Below are 15,955 nucleotides of genomic sequence, written 5' to 3'. Positions count from 1 at the left end.
TAAGGAAGTGAACCTCGGTAAAACAATCATTGTGTCATCATTTGATTTCAAGGTGATTGATCTTTATTGGTATTCATTCTTGTGATTGATTGGTTCATTTCTTAACTCGGTGGTATAACCATCTTGCTCTCTCTTTACATTACCGCAAGCTAGTTGTCAAGCTCTTTAGTGTAGCTAGTTATGAGAGCTTGCTAGTTTGGTTAGTGTGGCCCTTTAGTTAGCCTTTGAGAGGACACTAATTTAGTATAGTGACATAGCCATTGTGTGGATAGATACTATAGAAACTAGAATTGTGGTAGGTGGCTTGCATTTTTAGTAGGCTAGCGCAATACTTACTTCGCCTTATATTTGTCTAATTGGTTTGCTAAGTGTTGTTGTAGAAAATTTTAATAGGCTATTCACCCCCTCTAGCCATTAGAACCTTTCAGTAACCCTAAGCTTGCCTTGACTCCCTCTATCCGGTGCTCGCACTGTTTTGGCCAAGGACCTAGTCGGCGACATGGTGACGCGCTGGTGTCCATCATAGAGCGCCACCACCCCGCTCAGTTGCACGTGGCCAGACCGCCATGGTGCTTCCTAGCTTCAACCGTCAGTAGTGCGTATACCACGGTGAGCTACAGATGCTTCTCCGCCATCTCTATCTTGCCATGAGGACGTAGGCTCGCTGGAACAGTCGCGCTGTCACCGCGGATAGCTGCTCACCGCTGCAGGTCGCGCCAGCATGTCTCTGAGTTCCTAACCACCGCCCATCCTTGCGCGATTAGCTGTAGATGGTGGTCGGCCCCTTACTTCGATCGTAGCGAGCCTAGTTGGCCCAGCATAACCACCGTTGCCACCGATGTGCCGCGCCGCTATGCGCGGGCACGTCGAGGATCACCCCGTTGTAAAGGCAACATATTCTATGGTCTTTAATGCAAAGCGTGAGTTTGTAGTAATAGTGTTCTATTGCTCCACGTGATTGTCCAAAAGTTCGAGCCCTCTTTTGCAAAACGTGAGCGCGCGCTGGGCTACCGGGCCGAAATGGTCGCCACCGACCCGTTTCCTTTTCTAAGCATTTTCTAATTTTGCTTCTAAGGTAAATTTATAAATTCAATATAAAATTGTGTAGTTAACCAAAAATTATGAAACTAATTTTGTTATGTTCCTAAAATCATGACCTATCTGCTAATGTATTTTGTTCACTTAGTTTCATAGATTTTCAAGAGTAGACTAATTAATTTGAAGCACTTAAAATTGGTAAAACATGAACTTGTAAGAATTATGGTGATGAATTGATAGTAGTACTGGCCCTAAAATTTTTACAGTAGATTTCTAACATTATTAGATGCTCACTGTAATTTTTATAGCTCCATAATAATTAGTTTGCTAAGGTAGCTAAATGAGCCCTAGTTAGAAAATATACGTTTAATCAATAAAATGCCGAAACACCTTGGGATTTTAAAACTAAAAAATTTTCTGGGAAACAATGCCTTATTCGACAACGTGGATACATAGACTAGTACGTTAGTTATTAAAGCTAGCTCGTTAGCATGCGGAGCAAAATCGTATTTAAAAGTTGCAGTTACCATTGATTAATTGTGTCTCTATGTTGCATCCACGTATATCATAATAGGAACAACGATAGATCATGGAGTCGACCGAGGTAGCGGAAAAGATGGTGCCTTGATGATCGTGTCACCATGATGGAATGCTAACTCTTGGTTATATCTTACTCAGGCAAGCCCTAGTGCACTTTATCTTATGCTTGTGCATTAAGTTTTAAGGAGTTGAATGAAAACCACTTGCATATATATATCCTTATCCTATGAGTTCTACTAGTATGTTAGGATCGTGTAGATTGCTATGCTACAGGACTCCGGTAGAATTCAAGTAATTGCCTATCACTCGTGAGAGATAGGAAAGATATTATTGTTGACATTATATTACTATCACATGAAATATATATGAATGATAATTGGAGACCGGGTGGAATGGTACTTTTGATCTGGACTTGGTTAGGCATTCGAGCGAGGCTCGGGTTGCATTTGTTTCGCCTGTGTCGATTAAGGACCGGCCGTTGCATTTGATTCTAGTCAGGTCACAAACTTATTATCCTGAGCACATACTTGCTTATGAGAGCGGAAAGGCTCGTTGCTCTCTTGTCATGGGTTCCGGCTCTTTCCAGACCGACTGATTGGAGGTGGAGATGGTAGAGGTCTAAGCACCACACTGACTTCGAGACTCAGGTGTGGGGGCTTACAGTCTAAGTTTGGACGGGAACCTAGACCCCTTGACAGGAGAGTGGTGGGTTGGTCTTGCTTGTGCCTGAGGTAAAAGCGGAGCGTGTGTTTCGGGGTACCTAGCTAGGATACATTGGTTCGCAAATCGTTGTGTAATACGGTACGACTTGTCTATGATCTAGCACCGTAGTAAGAACTGAAATATGAAAGAGGATAAAATAGTTCTGATTGCTTACCACCTGCTTGAAAGTAGCATAGGTGCTTACATAGAATGGTTAGTTGATGAACTAATGATGACTGCTAATAAAATTAAATATAAGAACACACGTTTAGTAATGCTCCTGCAGATGCAATAAATCAACAAGCCAGATAGCCTTACATATTCTTGGAGTCTTTTCTTTTCTTCTGTGTGCAGTACAATTGAGTACTCAGGGTTTGTTCTACCTGGTTGCAGGTGATAGGTGGATGATAGAGCTGACACTTGTGTGCGAAAACCTTCTGGTGGGCTCAGCGAGGATTTCCTTAACGTTGCGGACATGGAGTTTATTTGAAACTTTCACCCAAAATGTTTTACAAGGGAAAAACTTATAACATGTTATGATGTACATAACGGATCATTATGTTAATGTTTAACTTGTCATTAAATGATTTTATTTCCGCTGAAACTCTGATACCATGGTTATATTTCGCTGTTATAAACAATAAATATTATACTCTGATGTTGCACGGAAAGTGATGTAAGAAATGACTAAAATGTTGTAAGTTTTATTCTCCCATTTATGATCCTATTGAAAAATGTAGATTTTCGAGTTCTTGCATGGGGTGTGCTCGACAGAATTGTTTAAATTAGTTTACTCTTGAGGTGTTTAGTGTCTAATGAAAGACAAGCACCTCCGGAAAGTGAGTTATTTTAAACAGATCTACCACAGAGTGCGTCCATAGAATCGTCCAATGAATCTGTATCCATCAGACGTCCGGGCGTCAGCGCTTCCCTTAGTTAATTGAATGACTACCTGCTAATGCTACTTTGCAGTGGCAGGTCGAATTTAGAACCCGTCTAGAAGGATTGCTCCTCGCATCACGAGGTAAAATGTTATTTTTCTTTCTCTTCTAAAATTAAACTCGGAGAGCGAAAAGGAGTCCTGCCACAGGTGCTACTGACTGGACATATTCAGCCTGTTCATTTGCTGGTTTCAGCTAGGATTTATCAGCTAATCAATAGTGTTTTTCTTTCATAATAAACTAGCATCAGTCGGACTTATCAATCCAGAAACCAACCAACGAACAGACTCATTGTTTTATGCGAGGCTAGAATTCTGTGTGAACTTACATATAAGCAAGTAGTGAACGAAGAAGGCTAATGATGATGTGTGTAGCAGTAGTTTATTTGCAGCTTTTACACGCACTGTTCTCATCTGCTAGTAGGTAGTCTTTGTTAATTAGATTAGGTAATTAAGGTTATTAATCGACTACGAGTAGAATTCTTGTGTACAACTAGTTGGACAGCCATAATTGACACCGACGTATATACGTTGCGCGGTCCAGATCAAATTGTTAAAATTATAGGAAACATGTCTATCCTTGAGTTTCCAGTGTATATGGTTGTTTTAACTATACATATGGTAGTTGCGTTGTTTCGTGGGGAAAAAAACTTTTTTTCCTTCCAAGTGGACTAGGTAGATATGCAAACGCCATTTTATCCATGTTGATTGTTGATTCACAAGCTCGTACTTGAATGGACATGCTTTATCATAAGAAATTGATTGTGTTTTTGGACCATCCAACATTCCAACTCTTACTCGAGTTTGCTTTTGGCTATACAGTTATAAACCAGAAATCTTTAACCACTGAAATACAAGTCGAATTTGGCCACCTAGCTGGCTTCAAATGTTGTTTTGTATTTTCTAAAAACTATGGATGTTGTATATATTTCCTAAAAAAAATCCATAACTAATCTATTTTCAATAAAAAAAATGAAACATGTACCAATATTTTTGAAAAAAATATAATGTGTCTATTGGTGCTGGATTTAGAGTTATTTGGATCTAATTTGTATTTGTTTCTAGTGTTTTATTGCTCGTAGTAGTGCCCCTTAGGTCATTGTTTGTTAAAATCACCACTTTGTGATATATTAAATATGGAGGTTGACCAAGAGAATTTATTCAAAATAGAGTAGCCAATATATTGAAGTTCAATTAATCGGATTATTTTTGGATGGCTAGTGATGTCATGCTAGTTGCAATGGCTAAATATGATCCAAAGCAAAGCACATGTGAGGTTATGGATTCTTGGTCAATCTCAAGTATAACATAGTGCAAAGTGATGATTAAATAAGTAAAGAACATGACCATGAGCAATAAAGAAACTAACAATAGGAATAAATAAAATACTAATAACTTCAAGAACACCAATAGATAGATTAATATTTTAGGAAAAATCAGTACTGTTTTCATTTTTTCTGGTTTAGAATGAATTAGTTATGAACTTTTAGAAAAGAAAATTAGCTTTTATTGTTTTTATAATGTACAAAACCGCCTTTGAAACCATGTAGATGGCAAAGACGATGTCCGAAAATAGTTTTAAAGTTGTAATTTTGATGGATGAAATGGAATTATCCCTTAGCATTATTATGTACTCCCTCCGTCCAGAAAAAACGTGAACCTGAACACGCGTCGTGTACAGGTTCAAAGCTAGAATTACGTTTTTTTCTGGACTGATGGAGTATTACCGTTTTCTTTTTAAGTCAAACTACTCTAACTTTAACAAAATTTACATACAAATAAATTTTACAGTTAATTTAATGGAACCAATTTAGTTTGATATATAGATATGATGTGTTTTTCTACAGGTGTGGTCAAAGTTAGAGAAAAGGCGGCTTACATTTTAGAATGGACGGAGCATACATTATTCTTATTCCACAACTTTATTCTCTTAATTAATCGACAGCTCTGGTGGACCAAATTAAATTCTTGCAAGCGACATCTTATATGCTATAGCTTCATGCTATCACATAATAAACTAGCACACGAGCTGCTTTGGTAATTACAAGGATCAACGCAATATAACGTGGATTAATTCAGTCCTGTGGTACCATGACCAGTGGTGTTGATTAGTACTATTTTAACTATTGATTATTCTCCCTCTGTGTGTCTCTTTAAAAACGGTGGAAATATATATTATTCCGCGTCTATGGAGGTTTTGTCAAACTGCAGTTTGAACCAATGGGAGGTTATTAAGCGGAGTGACCGTTCATTAGTTAAGTTCCAGTGGTTTCATCAATTCAACTTCAGCTCCTAGCAGTTGTAGCGTCGCTGTTACTGTTAGCTACTAGCATACACTGTTCGTCTGTTCTGCTGGCACTGAACATACATGCCGTGTTTTCTCACGTAAACTTTACTTATAATGAAACTTTGATATTTCTTCTGTCAAGTCCTCAAACGTACACGTGCTGATGCAGAGTACTGCAGACTGCACAACCACTCTAAGGGCGCATCCAGTGTAGAGAGCTTTCGTTCGATGTGGGGTCTGGGGAAGGGTGTCAGTGGCAAGTTTTATCGGCGTCTGTGCAATGCGAGGAGACTACGACTCAAACCCGGGACCTTCCGATCACAGACGATAAGACTCGACCGCTTATACCAGACACTCTCCCAAGTTATATTTAGGGCAGATCCTATCCTTCATTTGGAGGTGTCTATACTACAACCCTGTTTTTTTTTTTTTTAGTCCGTGGTTGTTTCACAGTTTCTTTCATCTCAGAGCAAGCATATACGACGAATGTACTCGTTCGTTCATCCATCACAGTACTAGCTTATTCGTTCGGCTGTCCCTGTTTGTGCAGCCAGCAGCTGTTGTTGGGGCCGTCAGCCGCCCTGTGTGTCTCCACTCTCCAAAGAACCAAGCTCAACCGTTAAAAAAAAACTGGAGCTCTAGCTAGGACCTGCTGGGGAGAGTAACGGTGGCATGTCTGGATCTCCTAGCCTGTTCGTTGCGGTGGAACCTATCTATCCGATTTTAAGTTCTCGAGTTGGTATAGGTGCTTATATTTTTCAGAGAATTCCTTATTTGACACCAAACAAATGATCCGTTCCTTTCTGGGCCCTAAAAAATTTTTCGTTCCCTATTTAATACTGAGTTCAACTTTCATTCCTTACATGACACTTTGTTGCATTTTCCATCCGGCCACCGTTAACTGCGCTGTAAAAAGACGATTTTGCCCCTGTGGGCCCCACCACCCTTCTCCCTCCTCTCCTCCTCTAGGCCGCCGCGTACGTTCTCCCCAGGAGACGAGGACGCAGTCGCCGCCACCGAGGTCCACCTTCTCGGTGTCGCGGAACTTCCAGCACAGGCGGCGGACGTGGAGCACGCGATCGCCGTCGACGGAGACGGACATGCCGACCTCGGCCCTGTCCCGCTCCCGCCCCTGGCCGCCCTGGGCGGCGGCGCGCGAGACGAGATCCACCGAGATCTCCCACTGCTTGCCGCGCACGACGACGCAGGTCCGGTGCCCGCGTCCTTCGCCGTTGCGCATGGACACGTGCTCGCGGCGCGAGACGAGGGCGGGGCCCGGCCCATGCGGGCGTTGCGCCTTGGTTTTCCTGTAGGCCTCCTCCGCCATGTCCCCCGCGACGACCGCCATCTCACCGTCCACCATGACGGCGACGAAGTACCCCGAACTGGGCTCCGGGGAGCCGCCCAAGGGCGGGAAGCGCGCGCGGGAGAGGTCCCAGGCCAAGTCCACCACGCGGTGGCCCCGCACGCGGAAGCGCTTGGACCCGCACCACTGCCACAGCAGCCACGGACGCACGCGCACGGCCACCGTCGCCTCCTCGTTGTCGCACTCGCATTCGCCGCCATCGTTGGACGCCGCCACGGAGGGGACGCGGAGCATGGCGCGGAGGCTGAGCCCCAGCGCGGCGCGCGACCAGGATAGCGCTGCGGCCTAGAGGAGGAGAGGAGTGAGAAGGGTGGTGGGGCCCATAGGGGCAAAATCGTCTTTTCACAGCGTAGTTAACGGTGGCCGGATGGAAAATGCAACGGAGTGTCACGTAAGGAATGAAAGTTGAACTCGGTGTCAAATAGGGAACGAAAAAATTTTGAGGGCCAAGAAAGGAACGGGTCATTTGTCTGGTGTCAAATAAGGAATTCTCTCTACATTTTTCTAAATTTATTTCAGGATTTAACGGCGTTGTGTTTTTAGTGGTAGGCGATGTTTCCATCGACAGCGAGACGCATGTGATGACTTCATTAATCTCGATATGTACCGGCACAGTCTTTCGGAGGTGCTCATAGGGGTAGGGTTTGTGTACATGTATTCATAGGGGTGAGTGCGCATGCGTGTTGAGTGTCTGTGTTTGTACTTGTGTAATTCGCAAAAAAAATTCCTCCATCCTCAAATAAAATATAGCCAAGCAATTTTAAGACCAAGTAATAAGGAATGTGGTAAAAGACTAACTTGGCTCCCACTAATTAGTTATTACCTCTATCCACGAATTAAAAGGCATGCATGTATTTCATTGATTTCGGCTTTCTATTGCATGAGTTGTTTAGGTAAGACGATCGATAGTGTTCAAGAAACATGCATGGGTGAGGTTTAGAAAGCAGGCCGGCACATATGGACGTTGGACAATCTATCCAAAATACCTTATAATCCGGAGATTTTAAACCTTCGATACTTTGTGTTGTTTTGAGACGAAATGAGTTGTTGCATGCTTAAAAAGTAGTTGAGATCTTGTTTAAATCTTGAGTTAATAGCTAGTGTCTTATATACCTACCACCTAACTCTAACACGTCCAATAGTCACCTGAGAGGATCAAAGTTGATCAATAAGTAAGTTTATTACGTATTTACTTGAAAGATACTCTCTCCGTTCCAAATTATAAGTCGCTTTGACTTTTTTTATATATTCATTTTGCTATGTATCTAGATATAATAATATGTCAGATACATAACAAAAATGGATGAATAAAAAAAGTCAAAGCGACTTATAATTTAGAATAAATGGAGTAATTCTAGAACTGGGTGTCTCTTCCCGCTGTTGTGGCTATGTGTGTGTATGATGGAAAATGAGAAAGTTAAAATTGCCCCCAAGGGCACATGCTCTACTGTTGTGCACCCTCAGATTCGCTCAGAGAGTGCACAGTAGGAGCATATGCTCTCAAGAGGGAAAAAAACTATCTTAACTCCCTCGGTCTATAAAATAATAATACAACCTCGCATTTGAAGAAACGAAATGCTTTCAAGTATTATATATTCAAAGGGTTGTATTATATGTTCTTCAATTCTTGTACGTATACAATGCTGATATATTATTGTATACGGGGTGCCTGCTAAACGGCGCGTGGCCACACATATTTGTTCACTCCGGTCACACATATTGCAAGCCCATGCGCGAATTGAGCCTAGCTCATTGGTTAGATTCCGTTCGTTTTTTTTTATTCTATGATTTAGCGGTGTTATGTTTTTACTGGTAAGCGACGTTTTCATCGATAGTGAGACGTCTGTTGTGAGTTCGTCAATCTTGAGATGTGTCGATACAGACTTTCGGAGGTGGTCATAGAGGTATGATTTGCGTACATGTGTTTATAGGGGTGCGTGTGCGTAAGTGCTGAGGGTATGTGTATATACTTGTGTAATTCACAAAAAGAAAATTTGCAAGCCCCTGCTATAGCTAGCTGATCTGATGCTTGGTCGAGGCTGCTCGCGCTATCAACATGCATGTCAGCCGGCCGGTGCAGTGGCGCTGTTAGTTGCATCGATCAGATCAGCTGGGTCATCCATCGTCGGTCGTCGGCATCACTCATCGTCCGTCGGTTAGTAGGGCGTACGTCGTTCGCATCGACGACCACTGTACATATATACACGAGTCATTTTTATTTGCCTCTCGAAAATGCTGTGCAGCATGCATGTATGACCACCGTAGTACCGTACCTCATGCATGCAGTGACATACATGCATGACAGCATGAGCTAGCAGCATGGAATATTTTTTTAATTGTAATACTTTTTTAAACTAATTCTAAATCTAACACTGTTTATTTTTTATTTCCAAATCTAACACTTTTGGCCGCGTCTATTGCCATGGCGCGACGAATTGCCTGTGCCGCGCCATGCATGGTGGCGCGGCGAAAGGACTGACGTGACGACGACCGAGACGCTGACCGGTGACGTGGCAGGCTCTGCCGCGCCATCCATCACGGCGCGGCAGAGAAGAACGGAGAGCGGCCGCTGGGATCAATGCGACGTGATGGGCTAGCACATCGCCTACTCATGGAAATGATTTCGTTTTGGGAAATGATCTTTTTTCTTGTAGCGGAGGACATGAGCCAGATGACAGTGGTAGATCAGATGACGCTGCTTTCCCTTGGCTTTCATTACTGCTGTTACATTTGGGAGCCCACGACATGCAGAGACAATAGACCTGCATCATGGCCGCTTAGGATACCCGATGCAACAGTTGATGCACTACTCGCCCCCTCGGGACTGCGGACTGCGGACAGGTGGACTGCGAACTGCGGACTACAGGCGGACTGTGGACTGTCACAGCCAAGGAGCAATAAATGCAGACAAGGAGCAGTCAATGAGCACCAAATGCGTAGCATATACGAGAAGCCAAACCTGTGGTCTCAGACTAATACGAAGGAGACTTTTGGAAGAAAAAAAATTGCTTAGACGAACGAGATAAATAGAAGGAGGGAGTAGTACGGTAGTAGTAGGTCGCGTCGCACGTATATGTCTCCATGCATGCGCATGCCTGCACTTGCACCGGGGCACCGTATATCCGTACGATCTGCCGGCCACCACGATAGATGGGTCTCTCCCGGCGGTTCGTTCTCTGTTCAGTTTCAGAGTGCGCGGTGGTTGGGTGGCGTGGTGTCGTGTCGTCTGCTGCAGTGCAAGTATACACTTATTTGTTTGTTGGTTTCAGTCAGACTTATTCCATCATTCAACAGTATTTTTCTTTCACAATAAATCAACACTGGTCAACCTAAACTAGTTCAGATATCAACCAGCGAACACGCCGATACACGTAGCAATAGCTGCGTACAAGAACGGGACGGGTCGCGTCGTCTGTGCTGTGATATGCATGCATGATGCCGCCTCCTCAACCACAGGCTAAGCTAGCCTAGCCTATCACCGTAGACGTGTACTTACGCGTATTCGTTGAGACTAATAATCGTTTTATACGGATGTCGAGCTACCAAATACTAGTTTGTCTTTTGTGTTTTGAAAACGCGTATACTGTATATTTTTGTCCGATCCATGTCGCATATGCATGTGTCGACCTGTGTGTAGGTGTAGCCGTATAGGCCTCAGAACAACGTTGCTTCTTCAATCGTCTGTGCGCTGGACGACTAGGAGGGGCCTTCAAAATACGTAATAAGGTAGGCTGCCGGGTTTAACAAATACGCGTCTTTTCCACACACACACACACACACACACACAAAAAGGAAAATACTACGCGCATGTGCTAACTAATCCATTGTTGTAAGAGTGACTAAATTTCATTTTCGTCGGTGTGCATGGTGGCTTTAAGTCATTTCTTGAAGAGTTGCAATGATTGGTCTGAAAATCTATACCACCTCCCACTGATAGTCATGCTATTATCCCACCGAGTTTCAATCTCTTAATGTAAGTTATCCACGTCATCTCCATTAAGCACAATTACTACTTTCAGTATATAAGAAATATAGAAGGCATCTATATATTGCTATTTGTTTTGCCGTTCCAACATCTTATAATTTGATCTAATTTTCTTACTTTCTTTTATTATTGGATTATTCTTTCATTGTGTCTTGTCCAATTTTGATAAGAATGGATGTAAAAACATATAGTTTTAACTCATACATGCAATAGTTTTGTTTCTAAGAAAGTCCCATAGCAACGTACATGATATCTTTCTAGTATATACTATTGCTCAGGTATATAATTCCTGGCACAAGCATATATACAAAGAGCTTGTTATTATTACCTTCTTGGGTTAAACTTCTTCAAAATTGATTAATTGTCATGCTATGTTAATGACACCTAATTAATTAAAAGTCATCTCAACGGTGGCATGTGAACCAGCGTAGAACTTAAGGGGGCATTTGGTACATGTTATTGGACAGCTTCGGGAGCTATTTTGCAGCGTTTTCTGCCAACGACTGAGAAGGGAGGTGCTCCTTGCACGGAGTCACGGAAATCCCGCTGACAAGCGGCTACCACTTGATGAAGCTGAAAATAGGCAGCTTCCCCCCGCTCCGTCTGCCAGCGCACAGGCCTAGACCCCTTTTGCCCCGGTGTGGGCAAGCGAGGCCGTTCAGGCGCGACGACGGGGTGGAGATAGAGGCGGAGCGTAGGACGCACGAGCATGATGGTGAGGAGGGCCTCGGCGTGACTATGGAGGAGAAGGAAGTGCGTCGGCGATCGGCGGAGCGCGTGTGTGCCGGCGAGGAGAGCGTCGGTGTAGCTAGGGAGGAGAAAGGGCGGCGGCGGTTGGCGGAGCTTCATTCTTCTGGCCAGCGGCGAAGAAGAGAGAGGACAAGGAAAGAAGAAGAGTTGCACGTTTGTAGTTAGGAGGAGGGGAGAGAAATCAAGGAGATAAGAAGAGAGAGGAAATAAAAATAAAGAAAGAAAAAAGAAAAGAAAAGAAAAAAGACAGGTATTATTATCATTTCACCTTTATATCTATCAGGAGAAGTTGTTTAGCAAATAATTCATCCAAACAGCTTCAGCTGTACCCGTGAAGCTGCTGAGAGAGCCGAAGCAAAAAAAAAAATTGCTTCACTAAAGAAGCGGAGTTGTACCAAATAGACCCAAAAATTGATCTAATGTAATATTAGACCATTTTGTCAAGGTGGCACAAATGGCAAATATCTCCATAGCTTAATTATGCCTTCATTGTTCAAGCATGCATGCAACGAAAAATATAATGGGAAAAGGGTTACGCTCCTTTGAGAATAGCATGTCCAAGGATATCGTATCGATTGTTGCACAGTGTACATCAGGCGTAGTTATTTTGTTTGATAGAGATGCTTGTCCAAGGTAAGGCCAAAGTGATGAGTCTACATTCTGATTTATTTGTCGCTACTATACGATGGCTTAACAACTTCGATTGTCTTCTTCTAGTAACCTATAGAAACAAATGGTGTGTGTCCATCGTGCCTATACAAACAAATATATATATATGGCCACGAGAATTAGGACACACAGGACGACGATGGTAACATCCGATGAGGATGAGAGCTTTGTTGTTCGGTGAGCAATGCATGTCCAACACTTAGTCTTAAACATTCCCCTGTTTTTTTTAAAAAAATAGGTTTAGGAAATAGATGAATTGGTTTATCGCCATCTATGCCATATCTCTCACAAAGCACATATGACGTGCTATAAATTAAAAATGAGGAATATATGGTTTGTGAATTCTAGTTTGTCAAGGCTTTAATTTTAATTCTAAAAACGCAGTTATTTCTGAAAAGCACGGTATAGAGGCATACACTCACATACAAACATGCGCATACAACCTGCCTCTATACGTGCAAATCCGAAAGATTATGCCAACAGATCCCGGGATTGATGAATTCACTACATGCATCTTCCTATATCAACGGATACATCTCTTACTGCTGCTAAAAGAATAATGTCATTAAACCCTAGGATGAATTAATAAGAATACAAACACCCACTACGTAAAGTCAAGTGTTTGAATTATAATGGATAGTTCCACCATAAGGAACCTAATTAGTTGAGCTATGGTTAGTTTGCTTTTAAAATGGAGTTCTGACTGTACGTATGCGCTTGGTTGGTTCAAAGGAAGAAGTATTCTCCGTGAATTTTGGGATTGCCGTATAGATATGCTTGTGCAATTCGAATTTTTCTTCTTTGCTACGTACGTATGTATACTGTAGGGCAGATATATATTTTTTATTTGGGATGGCCGTATGCAAAGAAGAGAAGTATTCTCCATGCAATTCTAACAGCTAGCTTATTCAGATTTGAGAGAGTAGAGTATTGGAGAGACGACAGAAGCAGCTACGTAGGTATACTGTGGGGCAGATATACGGCGTTGGTACGTTTACGTCAACCAACCAACGGCGAGCAGTTTCACCGCCTTTATTTTGCATTTGCATTGGGTGTTGTTAGATCCAAAAAAAAAATTTGTAATGGGTGAGTCACGCTGCAGTATGTGTCTTTTTGCAATTGCATTGCATGCCACGATCCGTTCGTTTCGCTGAAAAAACAAACCAAAACGATTTATGCGAGAGAAAAACACTATTACAGCTAAAAATAACGGATCATAAGAGAGCAAACAGCGTGCAGTGCAGGTCCGATCGAACAACGCAAATACGATACGGTGTTTCTTCCCCCCACCACCCACCACCAAAAAAAACAAATACAACACGGTGACCGGTGAGTAAAAGCTAAGTGATACCAGCAGCAGGTAGCTACTGGTACGTACAGTGGTATATATACATAATATAATATGTATGCATGTGATGAATACTGGCTTCTGCTCTGCACTGCTATGAATAATAAGATCGAGCAATACTATACCAGTAGCATAGGAGTAATAATATATCATCGATCATCACCTTGCATTAATTGGCTGGGTGTGTTTGACTGTTTGTACTACGTGGTGTACGTATATACACGGCACGGAGGACGGAGGTAAACAATTGATCGATCGAGTATATAATGATCCAACAACGGCTCGTAGGTATGAGTCATATACTCATATGCTAATATATAAACGGATTGGACCTGCAGTCGTTGGGAAAGGGCAAGAGGCCATCCATGCTGTCAGTTGTCACAAGCTGAAGACTCCCAATTTTACAATGGACGACTTTTATTTATTTATTTATAATATTGTGCATACAAAACAAGCAACCAGCCTGTCCGCTGATTGTTTTCTGGGCTGATAAGCTCGACTGGTGCTGATTTATTGTAAGAGAAAAATACTGTTGTCTCCTCTGACTGAAATCAGCAAGCGAACGTGCTGGAATAATAGCTCAACTTCTCACTACAGTTCCACTTTAACGTAATTTTTTTCTTTTTACAAAAGAGCTAGTGTAAAAAAGAAAACTACAGGAATGGAATAACTTAGTTCTGAGAATTACGAATACGTGAGCTTAATAAGTACAGAGGGTAGAGATAGATCTATTGTCAATGATGATGACTGCAATCACACTACAAACTTGGATTCAAATAGCCATCCCGCCAAACAGGGGCACACCCTCTGCACTCTCTCAAAAGAGAGGACGGGCCGGGCCCATGTCAGGCGCGCGATCCAACTACTGGAACCTACTTGGGCTGGTCTGGGCCCGTATGTTCACGTACCTGCGATAGGCAGAGCATGTTAGCCCAACGATCGTTTGGCGGAGACGAAACGACCCGGCTCGGCCCACGACTGTCTCGTCCCGGCCCTCTCGCTGGGGTCCCGGCGACGGACCCACTTTTGCACCCACGAGGCCGGGGTCCACTCGGCGACACCGACGGCGCTGCGCCTGAGGTGATTTTTTTAACATATTTTTAAACTAATTTAAAAACTAACATTGATTATTATTTTTTCAAATCTAACACTTTTGGCCGCGCCTATTCGCACGTCGCGGCAAATTAACGCTGCCGCGCCATGAATGGGGCGCGGCGAGGCTGCCTACGTGGCAGCGACCAGGGCCCCTGACCGGTGACGTGGCCAGCTCTTCTGCGCCACCGATCAGGGCGCGGCGGTGACGCGCCACGCATCAAGGCACGATAGTGACGCGACACCGTCCAGGGCACGGTAGAGCCTAATATAGGCCTGCGGCCGAGTCCCGCCCCTCCCTCTCTGTTTCACTCCGCGCCGTGTAGCAGCCGTCTCCGTGCCGCCCTGCCCCCGCCGCTGCGCCTCCCAGCCCGCACCGCCGCACCATTGCCTCCCGGCTCCCCCATGGCCAGCCGCCGAATTTCCCTCCCTTGCCATTCCCCTCCCTACCTTCTCCGAAGCTCCTTCTCGACCTTGTTAAGATAATGAAGCTCCTCCTCGGTCTCCACGGTGGATCGAATGATTTGAATAGGTAGTCAGGGTATGGAGGAAAATATGAGTTCGCTAGAACGTTGGATTGAAGGATTAGGATTAGGGTTGTCAATATTAAGGTTAATTGGTTAGTTAGAATTATGATTACCATGTATTTTGCTTGTTTGAGTTTACATCTCAACTTTTATATGTGAATAAATATATGGACACACTAATGATGTACCAAATTTTATTTTTTACCGACCAAAGTATAGTTTTATATATAGTTTTCATGTTTGCATCTAAGATAGAGTTTGCACCAAAGTGTAGGTTATATTTTATTTATGCAAATGGTTCTTATTGACATTAATTTGTGATGTTTTGATTTTTATTTGTTAAATTACAACCGTTTTGTTAGATGCAAGAAATATATCAGGAGGAGTTTTGGCGAAAACGGGGTCGTCCTCGAGAGTTATACCCCGACGCGTCTAGCAAAGATGCCCCCGTCCCTTCTGACCTCCATGTCCCTAACTATGACTATGGTTTCCTGGCCGACATTTTCAATCAAGACATCCAGACACAGCGGCGCGTTGCTTCTACACATGCAATCGTTTTAATGTAAGTAATTATTTCTACTATCTTTTTTTTCTTTATTTGTGTAAGTATGCTACTAATATTTTATTGGAATCTTGTTGTGTAGGACCATGAGAGGTGCTTTTTCTTTCAATGGATCGACGGTGCAGACAAGTTTGACCCTAGGTACCTCC

At 43.1% G+C, this 15,955-nt stretch overlaps 1 protein-coding gene across 1 annotated transcript; it reads right to left on the bottom strand.

Annotated features, from left to right (window-relative positions):
- Nucleotides 1–6,366: 6,366 nt before the first annotated feature.
- Nucleotides 6,367–15,711, bottom strand: LOC136470731 (uncharacterized). Its single transcript, XM_066468473.1, has 2 exons — nucleotides 15,706–15,711; nucleotides 6,367–7,158 (listed from the first exon to the last, which is right to left on the bottom strand). Exons 1-2 carry the CDS (start codon nucleotides 15,709–15,711, stop codon nucleotides 6,367–6,369), a joined length of 798 nt encoding a protein of 265 aa, XP_066324570.1.
- Nucleotides 15,712–15,955: the final 244 nt, after the last annotated feature.

This window comes from Miscanthus floridulus, chromosome 8 (assembly GCF_019320115.1).
Source record: "Miscanthus floridulus cultivar M001 chromosome 8, ASM1932011v1, whole genome shotgun sequence".
In the NCBI taxonomy this organism is placed as follows: Eukaryota; Viridiplantae; Streptophyta; class Magnoliopsida; order Poales; family Poaceae; genus Miscanthus; species Miscanthus floridulus.
The sequence above is the reverse complement of the archived record's forward strand: the minus strand, read 5'-3'. Positions and strand labels throughout refer to the sequence as shown.